The sequence below is a fragment of the Augochlora pura genome, chromosome 4, assembly GCF_028453695.1.
Source record: "Augochlora pura isolate Apur16 chromosome 4, APUR_v2.2.1, whole genome shotgun sequence".
Lineage (NCBI taxonomy): Eukaryota > Metazoa > Arthropoda > Insecta > Hymenoptera > Halictidae > Augochlora > Augochlora pura.
Window position 1 is genome coordinate 113,331 of NC_135775.1, and position 16,346 is coordinate 129,676.

At 37.9% G+C, this 16,346-nt stretch overlaps 1 protein-coding gene across 2 annotated transcripts; it reads right to left on the reverse strand.

The window, feature by feature from the left end:
- Positions 1 to 171: 171 nt before the first annotated feature.
- Positions 172 to 16,163, reverse strand: LOC144469267 (uncharacterized). Of its 2 annotated transcripts, XM_078179325.1 has the most exons (8): positions 13,240 to 16,163; positions 3,497 to 13,182; positions 2,605 to 2,811; positions 2,411 to 2,530; positions 2,055 to 2,312; positions 1,857 to 1,973; positions 1,712 to 1,783; positions 172 to 1,631 (listed from the first exon to the last, which is right to left on the reverse strand). In XM_078179325.1, exons 1-8 carry the CDS (start codon positions 15,296 to 15,298, stop codon positions 1,560 to 1,562), a joined length of 12,591 nt encoding a protein of 4,196 aa, XP_078035451.1. In that variant the 5' UTR covers positions 15,299 to 16,163; the 3' UTR covers positions 172 to 1,559. The 2 variants fall into 2 exon arrangements, with proteins under 2 accessions (XP_078035451.1, XP_078035450.1); XM_078179324.1 differs by having other exon boundaries at positions 3,497 to 16,163.
- Positions 16,164 to 16,346: the final 183 nt, after the last annotated feature.

Consider the following 16,346-nt stretch of genomic DNA (forward strand, 5'->3'; position numbering starts at 1 on the left):
AACTTGCCATTCGCAGATCTTAATCGGTAGTTTATGATTGCATGTAAACGGACAAAGGGAAAAACATTACAAGGCATAGATTTTTCAAAATTCTTGAGTTAAAAAAACAAACAACAAAAGTTTAGAACAATTTACGGTATAGGATATTTGTATAAAACTTTTCGTAACACTTTCGTACAATTTAATATACAAAATTGCAAAATCATGTACATTACTATTTCTATTTTACATTGAAAATACGTGTCCGAGAATAAATTCTTTAAACTTTGTCACAGATGTGGGAACAATGTTTTATTGTTACACGTAACAAATACTAGATACACAATGAACTTATACAAACTACAGCGTAGTGTGATCATTGGTTTCCATGTAAATGATCGTATAATTTTGTAAGTACAATCTAGGAAAATAACAAATCATTGCATACAATTCCTCTGCATCTGATATTTTCCTTCAATTTTTCGCATGTCTCGTAACTTAGGACGTAAACTAATTTGTTTAAACATATGCCTTTCATCGCTATCACACATTAAGGTCTTCCGTTCACAATATTTATAAAAAAAACAATTTCTTTTCTTTAAACTAATAAATTGAAAAAAAGAGTATTAACAGTTGAGAAGTAACTTTCACTTAAAAATTGTTTAATTTGAAACTCTTCAAAATTGCAAAGAAAATATATCTAATTTATTTAAATATTTTATGAAAGAAATATAAAAAAAAACTCAATTAAGGAGAAATCAATCAGTTGGAAGTTGCTACAACCACACTATTTCAAATGAAAATAGTGAAAATTTGAAATGGAAAAATAAAAATTTTCTTGGAGAAGTCAAGAAGATTATTCTTATTTGCGTAACCAAAACAATCGTACTATATTGGCAATTGATCATTCTTAATCCTTTGCACTCATTGAAGCAAATAATGAGAATTGTGCCTCCTGCGAAACTTATAGTGAAAAACAAATTCGTAAGTACTAACAAATACCATTTCACTGTTTACTAAACATAGAATATAATATTAAAAGAACATCTTGAGACACCGCTTAAGGTTTTTGCAAGTGCAGAGGCAAGAATAAGTGCAAAGGTTCAAGAGTCTTTTTTCCTTTTTCTTACGAGGTTGAGTGCATTTTTCTAAAATTGCATTCACGTTTTTCGAGTATTTTCTTTCGCTTTTTATTAAACAGTTTCAACTGAAAAATATTTTGCAACGCGCACAAGGCACAGGAGGTTTGCCCTCGGTAGCGCGAGTCGATAAAATGGAATAAAGACTTCTCTACCACCTTTTTACAGACAAGACGCTAGTACGGTTCTTGAGTGAACTGTAAATATTATAATCTTTTCGCAATACCAATAATTTAGTTTACCTATTTCTCTGTACAAACGTATTTATACCGTATATGTGCATGTTTTTGTGAATAAGATCCATGTATATATACATGAATCATAGTCTCTGAATCTGTACAGTCGTTTAACGTAAAATATACTCCAAAGGTGCGATCAGTAATCTTTCTTAGGAGCACGACTAGACTAGGATACATCAGTTCAAGCCTGGTTCTTCAACGTTTAGAGTAAAGCTCGTACTTGACGCGTCATTTGCCATAATTGCAAACGTTTATCTTTACTACCGGCTATAATCTGGAAAATGTTTATCGTTTATTAAGGAAAATAAGTCTTTTACGGAAAGAAAAACTTGTACGATAGCGACACATCAATACCTTATTGTCTATGACTTCCATGCTTAAAAGCATATTTCCAGGTCCAGGTATGCTGCATATGAGTCGATCATCCTACGAGTAAATTGTATTATCTGTAAATACTATTACTATTTGCCCTCTAGTTTGATTTGTGTTCAGAACTAACCTTTGTGTCAAATATATAAATATTTCCATCGTAACACCCGGCAAATAACAATTTTTTATACAGCCGCATACATACGATTCCTACACCAGCATCATGCTGTGCAATCTGTTCGCCATTCTATAATATAGAAGCATCAATGCTACATTGTATTTGTATGGAATGCTGTGCAAAATTATTTCATCGTGTTTCATTACAAACCGTGAAATCAAAGACGAGTATGGACGTGGTACTTGTGCCACAATAAATTAGATTATGATCGCGCATCAAACTGTACACCGTGTGACTTTTTTCACCGGAAATAGTGCGAAGAAATAGGCCGGTTTGTGCATCACGTATTGTTATCGGTTGACTACGAGATGCTACGATGAGAACTCTTCGTGGCCCCTCGTTGGTTGCTTTTAAAGCTAATACAGACTGATCCGAGAATTGTATGCTATTTCCTTTAACAACACCTGACTGGAATCATAATTAATAATAATTTCTTTATTCTGTATCGATAACGTGATTCTTGCATCATCTATCGACATAGCACGTTTAACATTTTTTAAACAAACCTTTATATGATAACGAGATACGTGGCCCGATTTAGTACCTATGAAGATGATCCCCCATGCTTCATCCATACATTGTATTGGACTACCTATATCCGCAGTATCTCTCAATTGAACTCCAGTCTAATAAAATTGAATTTCTCATTTGTAACAGCAACATGCGAGAGCTTACTTGATAATACATATATTTTATTTACCGTTATATTATAACACCTTAAAGTTCCATCCAACGAACCAGAAAACATCCACTCTTTGTTAACATCCGTGCTGTTTGAATTATACACGTATAAACAAGTTACAGCTGCTTTATGGCCTTTATAGATATTTAATATCCCATTTGAAGCTTGGCTGTATCTATATATTCTGCCGTCTTCGCTCGCAGCTAGAAACGATTTCTCGAATACCTAAAAGATATTTCATCCTATAATTCATCTATAGAACATAATAATGAGACATCTGAAATTTGAATACAGATTATCAGACGCGCAGACATAAATAATCGTTTTCTTTTTCGACGTATATCAACAAATATATATACGCAGTATAAACAACTCGTACACAAAGTAATAAAAAATTGCGTTAAGTACTGGGAGCACCTATGAATTGAAGCCAAAGTGAAGGAGAATAATAAGTGAGAAGCTTCGTAACTAAAACCTTTGGTTATTTTATTAATACCAGGTACTCCTATGGGTTTATACACTCATAATAAATGCAAAAACTATCTGATGTCAAACATAAACCTAACGGCAGAAAAAGAACACAAAGAGAAAAAGATTTTATCCATGGAATAGAGTACATTTAAACAGAAAGACGAATTAAGAACGCAAAGTTTTCATGATTGAAAGGCGCCGTATTTTAAATAAGAAAAAATCAAAAGTATGATGTTTCGTAGAAACCGCATGTACAGAACAAGTTTTTAACAACATAAAACTATGCGTGTACGTTACATTACTAAAAATAAAATCATTGGTATCGCGAATATCATTTGAACAAGAGGAAGGGAAAGATGATGACGATAGATCAAGAATAATCATGCACTGCTCCGATAAAACATTTTTTCTTCTAAGACGACGCAGTTGACCTCTTTACCTTAATATCTAAAATAGGACCTTTGTGGACTGTGTACTGCGTCCTTGGTATCTCCTTATCATCCTTTGTCTCTATCACAGCCAATATCGACTCGGAATCATTTTGATGCTGACTCTTGGTAACTGTTGTCTTCTCCTCTACAATTTCGACGTCCGGTTTTCCACGGCCTTGAGATATGTCTACAACAACCTGTTCCTTTGTCGAAATCTGCATGACCTCGACACTAGGATCATCCCCCGAGTTCGTCGTTTCTTTGTCGTTTGCAAGAAAATTCATCTTCATAGACCTTGGCCCTCTTCTGACTTTGTTGAAGCTAGCCAAGTGGTCGATAGATCTCGTTGCATCATCCGTCTTTTTCAACAACTTCGACATATGACACTGAGACAATTCGGTTGTTAAAGTTGACGCTACACGTTTCAAATCTTTGGCCATCGATTCCATCATTATGCAGGGATGGCTAGTGCGATCATTGGGAGCAGACTGTACGAACAAATTAATAGTCGAGATCCCATATTTTCGCAGTACATTGGGATCTACGTTCGGTTTTAGAATCGTATGTTTACTGTCCACCAATCTTACTTTACAATTCATCATCTCCGGCATCGTGTGCTGTTGTTTGCAACGTCGGACGATATCTTTGAGATCCTCGCTCGAAGGCGAAGAGCTCGATAAAATTTCAATATCCGACTGCGTGCTGCGTTTTTTGTTCGCGGTCGTTTTATAATTACGACTTTTCTTGCCGTTCGAAGATACGCTTTCGGTGTCCTCGTCGTACGAGGACAACGACGTTGGCGAAATACTAGAGAATGGAGTTTGAATATTCCTCTCGGAAGATTCCTGTTCCGTGGATTGTACAGATGTGTCAATTTCGAGCTTTATCCGTTTCATTACCTCTTCCGTGTACCGTGAACTTCTCCTAAGAGGAATCCTGCTGCTTCCCCTCTTGCGCTTGGGCTTCCTATTAGATGCTTCATCGTTTTGCAATGCTTCGGCAACGTCGACAAGTATGGAAACAGGAGTTCTATTACGGTTATTGTTTTCTTCGCTTAAAGACTTGTTCGATCGTTCGGATTCTCTCCTTTTCTTCGTCATTTTATCATCCGCCAGGCTTATGAGATGCTCGGGATTATCAACTGCGCCCTCTTTATCGCAACAAACTTGTTGATACAGAGAAGTATTCACAAACAATTCTTTGTTCGCTTGTTCATATTCATAGTTGGAGTTCTTATTTAGATTACATGCAGGAGTGTGACTTCTAGTTGTCAAATTACTATCACCAGTTTCGGCTGTGGCATTGTCGTTTCTATTAGGCACGTCGGATAATGTTACTGTTTCCTCAGGATTTACAAATGTTATCTTATGAATACCCACAACTTCCGCTCGCAAAATGAACTCTTTACTATTATCGTCCATGTGTATTTCTTCCGTTCTATCGACATTTACGCTCCCAACTTCGGAAGTATTTAAACATTGATCGCCGAGTACATCGTTAACACCTGTTTCTACGGAGCCCGCAGCTGAATTAAAAGTGATCTGGCTGATTTCTAAATTTCTATTTTCCGCAGATTGCGACACAGACTCTGATGTAACATTTACCGTGTTTGTTGATGTCGCAGACAAAGTTTCTTCATTTTGTAGTTCTGTGTTCATCACACTTTGTTCAAGTTGTTCTCCGTTATTTGCTAGAACCAGGATCTTATTTAGCGAAGGTGTTATTCGTGCATAGTTACACGCATAGATTTGATCATCAAAACATGTTGACATTTTAGTATGTTGAGTGCAATTGTCTTCTATGCTTGTCAACGGGACAGAGACTACTATTTCTCGTGACTCTTCTATCGTTTGTTTGGGCTCTATGTTGGACTTTGGACCACTAGCTTTTTCTTTGATTATCGATGTGTCGTTTGCATCAGGTACATTAATTCGACTGTCTTCACCTAGTCGTTTTACTGGATTTTTCATAGAAAGATCTCCTAATCTATTTTCTGCTACAGCATTTATCACTTCAACGACATTCTTCCAAACTCGTTGATCGTTGTTCGCTCTTTCTTGTGGCTGATCAACCATGTTATCTTTCTTGTTTGCGTGCAGCTTCTTCACGTATAATGCAGATAGCGGGAGCTCTTCTTCTTCTGAGGTCAGAGGAACCGCAGACTGAAATGGTGCTCGAGTTTCTTTCTTCTTTTTCTTCATTCGCGTTTCAGCTTTCATTTTCCGTGTTTTCGCCATTTCCTTCCGGTATGTTTCTTCCAGAAGTGCAAGGCCAGTACCATGTTTTCTTTGATCGTCGCTTGCTACCTGAGGAAGCGAATCCCAGGTACTGTCGTCTGAATATATGGATGATCTATCCGGTGTTCTATTTTCTTGCGTCTTTTCCTTTGTGGGACTTGAAGTGTTTGCATCGTTTGCATCATCTAATATCTTGTTCTGACTCTGCTCCGACGCTTCCGTCTTATTAAATTCATTCGCGAAATTCCGAAACTCTGTCTTTTCATTTTCTTCTTCATTAAACGTACACAAATTTCCATTATGCGAAGGAGCTTTTGAATTAATTGCAGTTGACATATTGCCACAACTCTTTCGAGATTTAACTTCGCTCGTTTGAGCAAGACTGGTGTCTTTTTCGGTTGATTCGCGTGTTGAACAAACCTTCTTTAATATTGGTTTTATCACATTATTGGCTTGTTTACCTTCAGTGTCGTTGTACAACATATCTTTCATAGACTCAGGCTCGTTGTCCCATTTCACTGCTCTCTCAGGTCCATGGTGTCTCTTTTTTTTTGCAGAAGGTGAAAATTCACGGGGAGAGCCGATACGATGTTGTACAGCCTCTTCGTTCTCAGAACTACAAGTACTGACATTGTTGGTTATCTTTTCAAAATGTTGTTCGTATCCATATGTTTTTGATTTGTTAATCTGTACAGAATTCACTGTACTATCTTTTAACAGTGCGTTCTCGGCAGTCGTTTTGGCACATTGGTTGCTTACAGGTTCAGTTTCTATGTTCTGAATTAATTGCGACATTAGTGCGGATGGAGTTCGAGGTCTGACCAAAGTCTTCTTAGATTCTTTATCGTCGCGTATCGTGTCGTTTTGTTCTACATCGTTGCCCATTGGCAAAGCGTCGCTTGTAAGCATTTGATACAAAGTCATTTTCTCAGTCATCAGTTTGTGAATTTCAACATCGATCTCTATCATTCTATTCATGATCGCCTCCTTGGCAGATACAAGTTTCACCGTATCAGCCGCCACTGCTTCTTTTATTTGATTTTTAGAGAGACTGTGCTTCTTGTGCAGCTTATACTTCATTTTAGGCTTGTCTTTCAGTTTGTGCAACGCTTCGTTCTCTTCTTTCTGATTCGTTCTACCTGCATCTGTCGTCTGAATTGTGTCCCGTACCTTATGCAGTTTCTCTTGTTCTGTCGCGATGTTAAACGATACGTCCTGAACAACAGACATTTTTGAGGCATTAGAAGAGATTGAAATTATCTTAACTTTGTTCTGTTTCTTCACGTTATTTTTGTCGCAACTGTTCGGTTCTCCGTTGGACTCTGGCGACTTGATATTTTCTTTGAATGCTGCTACCGAGACGGTTTTCGCCGAATGTGATATTTTATGCAGCGAATATTGCCGAGGAATATCTTCGGCAACAGGTGCGTCTCTTCGTGAACATGTTGGAAAATCTTCCTTATCTGTTGGAATTGCTAATTTGGATCTTTCCAATGACTCTATTTCATCTACTTCAACGTTGCTGGTCTTATTCAAATCGGAAGGGACATCTGTTACTTTTGAAATCTCTTCTTCAAGGCTCTCGGATGACATTTCATTTAAATTCGTTTTCATCTTGTTCTGTATTCCGACAGACGCCCCGTTACTTTTATCAAAGTCTGACAATTCTTTCAAGTCCGTCGAGTCGAAGGTAGCCGACTTAAAGTTCTCCGTAGAATATTTTTCACCTTGATTAAGCGTGTTAACCACTGTGTTCGTGTCCCTAGCGATACATTCCTCCAGATCTAAATTATAATGATTCAGTTTTTCAAGGGATCTTCCTTCCGTATCATGTATATATTCGTCCAACACAATAAAGGATTCCTCGCCTTCGTCAAACTTGTCGCGACTGACTAAATCCTGACAACATCGGTTATGACTGATAACATCGGTTTCAGGTCCCTTTAACGTATTCGCATGTTCCGTCTTCAATTGTTTTATATCGGCTTCTATGGTATCTAGAAAATAGGAATTATTAGCGTCTATTTTATCAACAACATTAATGTCGATAGTACCTGGCTGCTTTTCTATCGACGATCGTCGTCGAGTTAACGTTATTCCAACAGAATTTTCTATTTCCTCAACAAGGTCATCATTATTCATCTTGGTTTTTTTTACATTCGGTTGATCGTTGGTACCCACTTCAAAACACTGTTTAAAGTCTTTCGTTGAACTTTTCTTTCTATCTCCAGTCTTCATTTGTACTGTACACAATTGAGATTCTTGAGGAAGATCGCCTTCAATGGATTCCACAAAAAAACCTTTGAATGGGCTACCGGAACTATCAGGAGATTGTATTTCACTCGTTTCAACTTTATTGACCCTTATTTTATCAACAACATTAATATCGATAGTACCTGGTTGCTCTTCTATTGACGATCGTCGTCGAGTTAACGTTATTCCATCAGAATCTTCTATTTCCTCAACAAGGTCATCATTATTCATCTTGTTTTTTTTTACATTCGGTTGATCGTTGGTACCCACTTCGAAACACTGTTTAAAGTCTTTCGTTGAACTTTCTTTTCTATCTCCAGACTTCATTTGTACTTTACACAATTGAGATTCTTGAGGAAGATCGCCTTCAATGCATTCCGCAAAAAAACCTTTGAATGGGCTACCGGAACTATCAGGAGATGGAATTTCACTCGTTTCAACTTTATTGATCCTTAATGTTCGCATATTTTCTTCTGTCTGAACAATCGATTTACTGTTATCCTGATTGCCGCCTTCTATTTCAGTTTCCAAATTATTGCTGTACAAAGAGTCAGCTTTCAAGTTATGGTTAGATTTATTTTCTTGTAAGATTGTGTTGTTATCGACGGTATTTCTTCTTAAATCGTCTCCATTATTGAAGCAATTAATCTTCTTTAAATGATATATATCTGGACCATAATCGTGTAAAACTGATGTCAAATTTTTAGCCACTGTTACTTGTTCCACAACTGCTTCGTCCCCCTTTAATTCTTTGCTAAATTGACATTGTATTGAATTAATTTCAGTGCTATTACCATTATTTTGTTCGATGTCTAAAAATAATAATTTCTGTCTAATTTCAGCTCCCTCGCCTTCTTGATCCACTTGCTGCAGCTGCACAACCTTTTTGTTTACTGAATTTTCATCTTGCTGATTGCCTATACCTTTATCATCATCATCATCATCATCACCATCATCGTCATCGTCATTGTCATCATCATCATCATCATCATCATCATTATCATTATCATCATCTTTAAATTCGTTATTATCTTCTTCCGTCGTAGAATTGGTACCAACATGTTCTTTATTAATCTCGGACGTGTTGTAGCTCTCTACTATCAAATTTTCAATAAGCATTGTTGATGCTCTACTCTGCAATGATTCAGATGTGTCGTTATTATTTATCTTCTCTGCTTCGACTTGAAAGATGTTATCTGCAGTTATAGTAATCGATTTTTGTATCTGTTCGGTTTTCTGTGGATGTTTCAAGTCCTTCTCCTTTGTCGAAACCTTTGATTTTGTTGTCTTCCTCTCCGTCGATTTCTTCTCCTTCCTTAGCTTCAGCTCTTTGCTACCTTCCGATCGGATATTTTTAAATTTATTATATTCGGCCATAGACAGTTTTTTAAACCTTTTCTCATCTACTTCTGTTTTAGTTGAAATTTTCATTTTGTTGAGGTTCTCTGTTTCCCGTTTAACTATTCTTTCCTGCAAAGATGCAGGATCATCGTCGTTCTTATGATTTTTTGGCTGAACGGGATCTTTAGAAAGATTAACTTTAATTCTGGTTTCTGATGATTCGTTGGCAACCTTCCGCTGAACAGAAATAAAAAGTTCTTTACTTTTCCGAGAAATATCTACGCATTGATGTTCTTCCTCGAAATTAGTTTTCTCATTCACAATCTTATAGGAAGGTATGCAAGAGGAGCTTACCGATTGACTCGACTTAATTTTGGTCAACCGTGGATCTTTTGGAGGACCATCGTTTCCAGCTTCTACCATCTTGACTTCCTTTTCTGCACGCAATGCTACAATTTCACTATCGACTTGATTAATTGAAGAAGACTGAGCCATTTCTTGGCAAGTAGGAACAGTACATCTAAAATTATCCTTTAGCTTAGCTTCTTCTTGCAAACGTTTTTGCAGTGCACGTTCTTTGTACGCCTTTATGTCGATCTTCTTATATCCGCTTCTAGTTTCGGATGATACGGTACCTGTTGATTTTTGTTCAGTGAGCCGATTAGCTGTATGCGCGTCGATAGTTAAATGAGTACAGCTGTCGGATGTGTTAGCTACGTTAACGTAACCAATAACGTTAGCGCTTAATTCTTCTACAACTTGTAACGGTGCATTATTGGTATATAGCGGAGTCTCTGCAAATTCTTTGTTAGTTTCAGTTAGTTGACAAGCCATGGGTTCTTCTACGTTTTCCTTCGTTTTGCTGACATCAGTGACCGTTACGCTACCAGTACCAACTATATCGTCCGTTTCATTCGACTTCTCTACAATTTGGTTTTGTTCAGACTCATTTGGGTCTGGCATTTGCTTCAGTTGTGCTTTAGTCTTTGGTTGCAGGACCACTGATACGGTCACTAGTTTCTTCTTAGGCTGCAATGATACATTGTCACTGTTGATCGCAGGAACTTGTTGCTTTCCTACCTCCAAACTTTGAAATTCGAGCCACGGATTTGTCTCTACTGTCGTATTAGTGGCGATAGGATCGACACAACTCTTGTTAGACTCGTTATTGAATCCTTGAGAAATACTGTCTTCGAACGTGCTTAACGGCTCCTCTTTAATAGTCACTTCTTTCTTAATCTCATCCTCCGCTAACAACCGGAACTCTTCAGAGTACTCGCTAGATCTCGACGTGTTGGAATGAGAATTACTTTTCCTCCTCCTTTTCTTCTCTCTTTTTCGCTTTTCCTTTCTGTCCCTTTTCCGTCTCTCGCGTTTCCGCGACTTGTGTTCTTGATATTTATTCTTCTCTTTCCATTTCTTCTCTATCTCGGCAGTCACTTCGTCTCTAATGGTTTCATTGAGCGACCTTTTCTTTGCAATCTTCTCCTTCTCTTTAATCACTTTTAGAAGTTTCGTCACGTTGGTAGCAACGGTCTCCTCGTCGGTATCGCTCGAACTACTTGTGCTGTGGTCATTGCTGCTTTCCGATCGTTCCATCCTCCTTGACTCCTCTATCTCGCTATAACGGTCCACGTGCTTCTCCTGATTGCGTAGAGGCGATTCGTCGTGCGTAACAGGACTTAAGCTCAAATTTCTCGTGGGCGAATCGGACGGGCAGTACCTATCGACACTGTTACAGTAGCTCTTACCGGTTCTGGACAAGTTTTCGGCACTGTTGGATGCAGTCTTCCACGCGCTGTCCGATGCTAGAGACGCGTTTATCGTCCCATATTTGGCTTCCCATTCTTCCTTAGTCAAGTTCCTGAACGAATCGAGATCATCTCGTTCTTTTCTACTCCATCTCTCGTAACGCTCGCTCCTAAAAGTGTTTCGATCCTCGGAGCTTGATTTCCGTGCTCTCGAGATGTCCAATCCAACGTTTTTGCCGAGCGACTTGGCTCTTGCAATTCCCGCTGAAAATATGTCGTCGAGGTCAGCCGCCGTTGCGTTCGAAATCTGTACAAATGTGTTGCGCTCGAAAGCTTCTGTCTCCGGGTGAAAGCTTCTGTCTCCGGGTAGTTTTTGCATCTCCGCAAACTTCTTTGAAGTTACGTTGGGCAAGCTTCTCGTTCTCTCGGTTACTTGAGACAGGATATCATCCAGATCAGCTTCGTTGAACAATGGCTGTTGCTTTTTACACATAGTTTCTACATCAGTGTTTGATTTATTCAAAGGTGATTGTCTTGACGAGCTAGTGAGAGATTTTTCTCGCGAGGGATTCACGGTCAATTCTGTAGTCAAAGAATAGTGCGAAGGTTCCTCCTTCATGTACAAAGACTTGTTTTTTGTCTGCTCTATGTACGAATCTCTCTGTTCTTGATAATCAAATGATTGCACGTCTATACTTTTCTCATCGAAATATTCAGAATTATACATCCTTGAATTATCGGTATGGTACTCGGTTCTAACTTCGTCAATATTTGTCTTCTGTTTCTCGCTTAACCCGAGTTCCGGGGGCATAGGGTCTAATTGTAAAACTTCGCTTAAATGATGGATGAACTCTGTGGGCAAGTCTGTGATACCTACCACAGCACCTGGATCCAACATTGCATTTAATTGGTTCATAAACTCTTCTCTGTCGTACTCTTTCATCTTCTCGTCCTCGGTGTTTCTCATTTTCAGGGACAACGAGGATCTTCGTTCCTTCACTAAATGTTTCATTGCGATATCAAACTTACGAAGACTCGAATTATTAACCATATTGCATATGTCGTTCTTACTCATCTTCAAAAACCGATTGATCACTCTATTTTTCCATGATAATTCAGAAGTAGGAGCTTCTAATTTTCTGTTCTCTTTCTTGGGATTCTGTCCTTTCTGCGCGCCAATATTATTCAGTCTTATTACTGTTAAGGAGGGTGTACCAGGTTTTTCTCTGTATTGATCTTTATTGTACGACATGTCGTTTGATTTTTCAGATATAGGAGTCTTCGCTATGTTCGCGCAACGTATCCAATTTATTTTCGAACCATGTTCTTTCTGGTGAGTTTTGGTTTGATTGTTTCTCTTATGCTCCGACAAGTGTTTTTTAGTTACCCTCCTTTCCCGCTGAGAATTTACAGTTCTTGTAACTTGTTGTGATATTTCTCTGTTCTTAGAGATATTTACGGAAGGTCTATGCCACTCTTCCGGTTTTTGCAATACTTTTGTCTTTGAACTTAAATTAAATATTACTTTCGGTCTTATTTGATCAATCGTCAAAGGTACATCCTCAATAGTTTTATTTTGTGCACTATGTTCCTCGTCAGTTATATCATTTTCCTCTGGTTTTTGAGCATGTTCCAACTCAGAAATTGTAGTCGGTTTCCCCTTCTTACTTTTATTTTCCTTCTTCTTCTTCTTTTTCTTCTTCTGTTTCTTACCAACGCAATTTAAAAATTGTTGATTCGCCGATGAAATGCATAATACATCCTCCTTTGGCACAGGAATTTCCGATGGTGTATATTGCGCTTCCGATAATGCCGACGTTGTACCTTGACTACTTTTCATTTCTTCAGACATGTTCATTATTTGCTTGGCAAATTCCATTGCTTCTTGCATGTCCTCCAACCCATCGTCCATACTTATACCCTGTTGATTACTAGAATCTTTCTCCAACAGAACTTCCTGCAACGGGGGTGGGGGAACATCAGCGATATTCATGGGTGGCGGAGGCAATACAAAATCTTGCAACATCGTTTGTCCGTTATTCGCTTGCGGTAGAACAGGTTGATAATTTATTGGTAGATTGTGCACGAAGGGCGGTGGTTGCGAAAAATTGGCTGCAACAGGATTCACATTAAAGTCTGATATTTGTGAGGATTCCATTAAATTCGTACCAATCATATGAGATCCTGAAGCATTCAGCGGTGCAATTAATTTGGAACGTTCTTGTGAAGAAAGTCGTGGATCGAAGATCGGTGGTGGCTGTAAAAGCTCGTCTCGTTTGTGAATCTTAGGTGGTGGCTGTTGAGGGTCGAAGTCAAGTAACTTCTCATTAGTTTTCATCAGGGTAATCCCAGGAGGTGGCCCCCTAAGATCAAAGGAAAGTGGCGATTGCATAATACCCAAATTATTCGAAGGAACACTTGTTATTTGACTTCTTGTGTCTAAAAGGGACCTAGACTGTGTTGCTTCTTGCCTAGTAGACGATTCGGTTACCGACATCGACCGTATATTCGGTGGAGGTTCACTGGGATCAAATGCAGGAGGCAAATCACTCGAAGAAAATGGCACTAATGCATGGTGCTGAGAGTCATGGCTTGAAACAGGTACATTGTGTGTAAATTGTTGTGGGCCACACGAGCCAAATGTAACCGGACTCATATCGGCTGTTTCAAATGGTGCAGTGTGTCTCGTTGGAGGCATTCGATTTCCATGAAACGGTAGCCTTTGTGGTCCCCTGAAAAATAAATTCTTCCCTTTTTCTTGAAACGTCCACCTACACCTAGGTCCAGGAGGAATTCTTGGAGAAAATCTAGGTGGTACGTTGAATAATCTCAATTGAAAACCAGGTAGATTACATGATTTATGTAATTCGTCGTAAGATGAGCTTATAGAAGATTTAGAATCACAGTTAGAATATGCAGGAATTTCCTCATTAGGAGATGGAGAAGTTCGTAAATTAGTTTGAGTGGAATCAGATGTATTCACTGGTGTCTGATTTTTTAAATGATCATCTTTGGTAGCATCTACATTCGTGTCTTGTACAGTAACTGCATCATTAACTGAATTCAACATCGCACTCTGATTCTCCAAAAGATCTGCCTGCGATACGTCTCGATCATTTAAAATTGATTCGGAAAAAGCAATTGTTCCTAAATCATTTGATACTAAAGAATTTTCATTTATCAAATCATTTATAGGTTGTATCAACGAAACATTCCTTATGTTTTCATCTAAATTTAAATCTGTATTGGTATTTGTATCAGTACGTTGTAAATATTCTGAAATATTATCAGACTGCAAATCTATACTCTGCAAATTGCAATCAGAATTTGATAATTCGTGGAACATTTGATCTTGGCATCCATCAGATTCTAACAATGTATTCGACTGATTCAGGTGATTATTACTATGCCCAAATTTTGAGACATTCAAGGAATCATTGTCACTTTCATTTATAATCATAACGTCATCATTTTCAGTAATAATTTTATCCGTAGCTTTACTCTCAAAGGCAATTATAATATCATCTCCGTGATCTCTGTTCTTTGCACGATCAAACTTTGGATTATTACAATCTACTCTCCCTATATCTCTAAAGTCTGTAAAAGTTAAATCAAGCTCAGGTGGATCATGTTTGAGTTCAGGAATACCTTTCTTTAAACTACTAATTTCTTTCTCAGAATTATTATTTGGTAAAAAAGACAAATCATCTTCCCAAAAATTGGTAAGGTCTTCCTCAGTTATGGACGATAACTTCTGTTTCAATTTATCGGCTGTCTCTGTAATTTTTTGCTGACGTTCTTCTTCAGATCCAAGTAAAGGAATCTGTGGTACTAGCACAGATTTTTTTTCTTCTATTTGTTCTTCTTGCGGCAATGATGTTCTAAGTGTTGAATTTCTTGCGAAACCCTTACAAAATTGGTGAGCCAATGGTCTGCCAGGCCCTGAAAATCTTACTATTCCACGGCTATTGATTGCTCTACCCCTACTATTTGGCCGAAATGGTAATTTAGCCCTGTACTGCGATCGTGGTATAAAATTTTTATTTTGTTGCCACGGTACAAAATTTTGGGCTTCTACCCATTTTTCAGATCCAGGTAATCTTTGCGGTGGACGTGAACCATTAAAGGTTGGATGTGGAAACCTAGGTCCACTAAAGCCATTGGATGGACCAATCGAGCGTGTACCCCGTGGTCCAAGGCCTCTTCCTCTGAATCCACTGGCGCTCATCACACCGTTGATTATAATACTCTAATTATTATAGCACATTTGAGCCTGTAGTTCTTTCATCATTAGATTCTTGAGACGCACTAACTTGCTTGTACAAATGTTCACGTGTTGCATACTTTATACTATTGGGATCTCGTTATCCCACAGAAAGAACCTATTACTTGATGTTCGAATGTCTGTAATAGTGCACATTATAAGAGTTTTCGTAAACAACGTTTTGATATCGTACAAGAAATGATGTCAACATGGAAATGTGTGGCTATACAATAGTATCATTAACCTTCTTAACCAAGATTACTTGATTATTGCAAATTGTACAAGCAACGACATGTATCACGATCAGTGTATACATATAATTCGCATTCTATTACGAAGATATATATAAGATCTTTCATATTCGAATGCAATAATAACAAAACGACGTGGACTTATCATTCAAATGTAATCGCCATGTTGCACAATAGATCTCGTCAACCTCAATAAACAACACACACTTTGCTGTCAAACGGACTAGTTCTACGAAAAAATGTCTCCCCAGCGTTTCAATCTTCGTACAATAATTAACAATCAAACAGTATCGTGCGTTTTGTTCATAACAAATCCGTTCCCATATTCAACCACTGCACTATACCCTAATCCATTCAATCAGATTTTCGATATTCACACGTTTAAAAAGCCAAACTTGGTCACGAACTCATGAACCTAGTGGAGATCAGTGGAGATCGTTCGTTACACTTTCGATCATAGCGTTCACTCTGTGCTAATTCCTTAATCGAAGTGTTTATAGAATTTGCTACTAGACCGATCGATTTACTGTAAAATCAGGCATCGGATAATTGATCATGGATCTAGTCTAAATGAAATTTGCATTTCTACAATTATACGGTGTCATTTGATAATTTGCTTAAGAAATCGTAAAGAATAATCCAAGAAGTAACCTTACTGAGAAGATCATTATTATCAGCTGTTGCAATTCACACTGTTAAATCAGCAGTGATCTTCCTCATACATCCCATAAATCCAATTCATAAATTAGTATCTATTATTT